General features: G+C 43.7%; 1 protein-coding gene across 1 annotated transcript in view; it reads right to left on the bottom strand.

The window, feature by feature from the left end:
- Positions 1-1,167: 1,167 nt before the first annotated feature.
- The window catches only part of LOC106149085 (histone acetyltransferase KAT6B-like), a 17,348-nt gene continuing 16,864 nt past the window's right edge, over positions 1,168-1,651 (bottom strand). Inside the window, exon 4 of the mRNA XM_013516740.1 lies at positions 1,168-1,260. Coding sequence (XP_013372194.1) covers positions 1,168-1,260 — 93 coding nt within the window. The remainder of the gene's footprint in view (positions 1,261-1,651) is intronic.

Raw genomic sequence — 1,651 nt, forward strand, 5'->3', positions numbered from 1 at the left:
AATCCTAGCACTTGGGAGGCTGAAGCAGGAGAATCACTGAGAGTTTGAGGCCAGCCTGGGCTACAAAGTGAGCTCAAGGCCAGCCTGAACTCCACAGTGAGACCCTGTTTCAAGAAGATAAAAAATAAAAATAAAAAACTAGCATCCAAATCACATATAGTAAAGCTTCTAGGATACATTTTCTCTGCTTCTCTTATTAAATGATGGTGCTAACTGGACGCTTTAAAGATCAGCATCATAAAAAAAGCAGTTGCAACTGCTCACTAAGCAATAAATTACTCTGTTCTCAATTCTAGACACTTTCAGACATGAATTTTCCTTTAGACTAAAAATAGTCTGTACAGATGCTGCCTAAAAAAAATATGGTAAGGTTGGCAAGAAGTGACAGGCAAGGGTAGAGAGGACAGGAAGGGCACGATGGAAAATTCATAGACTCCTCTATCACTAGCAAAAACATCCCCAGATCACAAAATCATTAAAATGTACCACTGAATTGACTAGGGGGCCTCAATTAGTCTGTATACCGGATAATTACAAAGCACTGGCATACCTTAGGATAATATATTTTAAAACAAAGATTATCTACACTTCACAGGAAATGGCTCTATATTCCTTAAGGAATTTCCTCAGGATATATATAAGCTTTCATAAAAATATTTAAAGAAAAACAATGGTGCCTAACACAGTTTATGTCAAACACTAGAATGATATAATTCATTCTTCATCTTTTTAAACAAATGTTATTAAGAAGAAAATTTCACAGGTTTACCTATTTCTTTATGCTCATCTTCTCCCACAACGAACTGGGCATTCATCACACAAACATAACAACCATCAACAGATTGTAAAACAAATGTTGTGAAACATTAATGAGATACAAACGTAGTTAAGAAATTCTGTGCTTTAGGTTAGCATGGGCGAGCAAGCCACCTCCATCCTAACCTGACGTCCAGAGCAAGGCCCCTTCTACCTGAAGCTCAGAGGAGCAAAACAGGGCCCAACCTGGGTGCATGGCATCCGTCGGGAAAGGCAACCGTCAGAGGCACAGCTTTTCCTACCGCTTGTGTGCAACCCCTCTTGAAACTGTCGCTGGACGACAGAAGCACTTCTACTACAGCTAAACGGTGTACAGGATGATACATTAACTGGTATCAGTGTACGCACGGCCTAAAGGACACAGCCCACGGCTGGAAGGTCTGAAACAACGAGCGAGTCACTGCTGCTCAGCTTGGTTCTAGTTTGGGAGACTAATTCCAGCAGCTGTGAGAGGAAAGAAAAACCTTACTCAACCAAAGACTTAGCACAGCCGTACGCAAGAGTAATTCTGCCGTTTACGGGCAGTGCTATAGAAGCAGGGGCGGAGCGAAACCCGGTCTCAAGAAGACTAAAAAAATAAAACCAGAAAAAGTAAAACAGACCTAAAACCCGAGCGTATAAGGAAAGACACTACAGGCCACAAAACGAACGTTCTCCTACTGAGAACTGGACGATCAACGACACTAACAGAGGAATTCAGGCCGTGCACTGAGAATTTCAGTATTCCAAGGGCAAGGCTGCAGCCCTCTCAGAAACACTGCGGGGAAGCACGCAGCGGCCTTCCCGCCCGGGGAGCGAAGCCCGGCGGGGCGCACGCGCCGCCCTGAGCCCGGCT

Source organism: Chinchilla lanigera, unplaced genomic scaffold (assembly GCF_000276665.1).
Source record: "Chinchilla lanigera isolate Chin_1 unplaced genomic scaffold, ChiLan1.0 scaffold00036, whole genome shotgun sequence".
NCBI classification, from domain to species: Eukaryota; Metazoa; Chordata; class Mammalia; order Rodentia; family Chinchillidae; genus Chinchilla; species Chinchilla lanigera.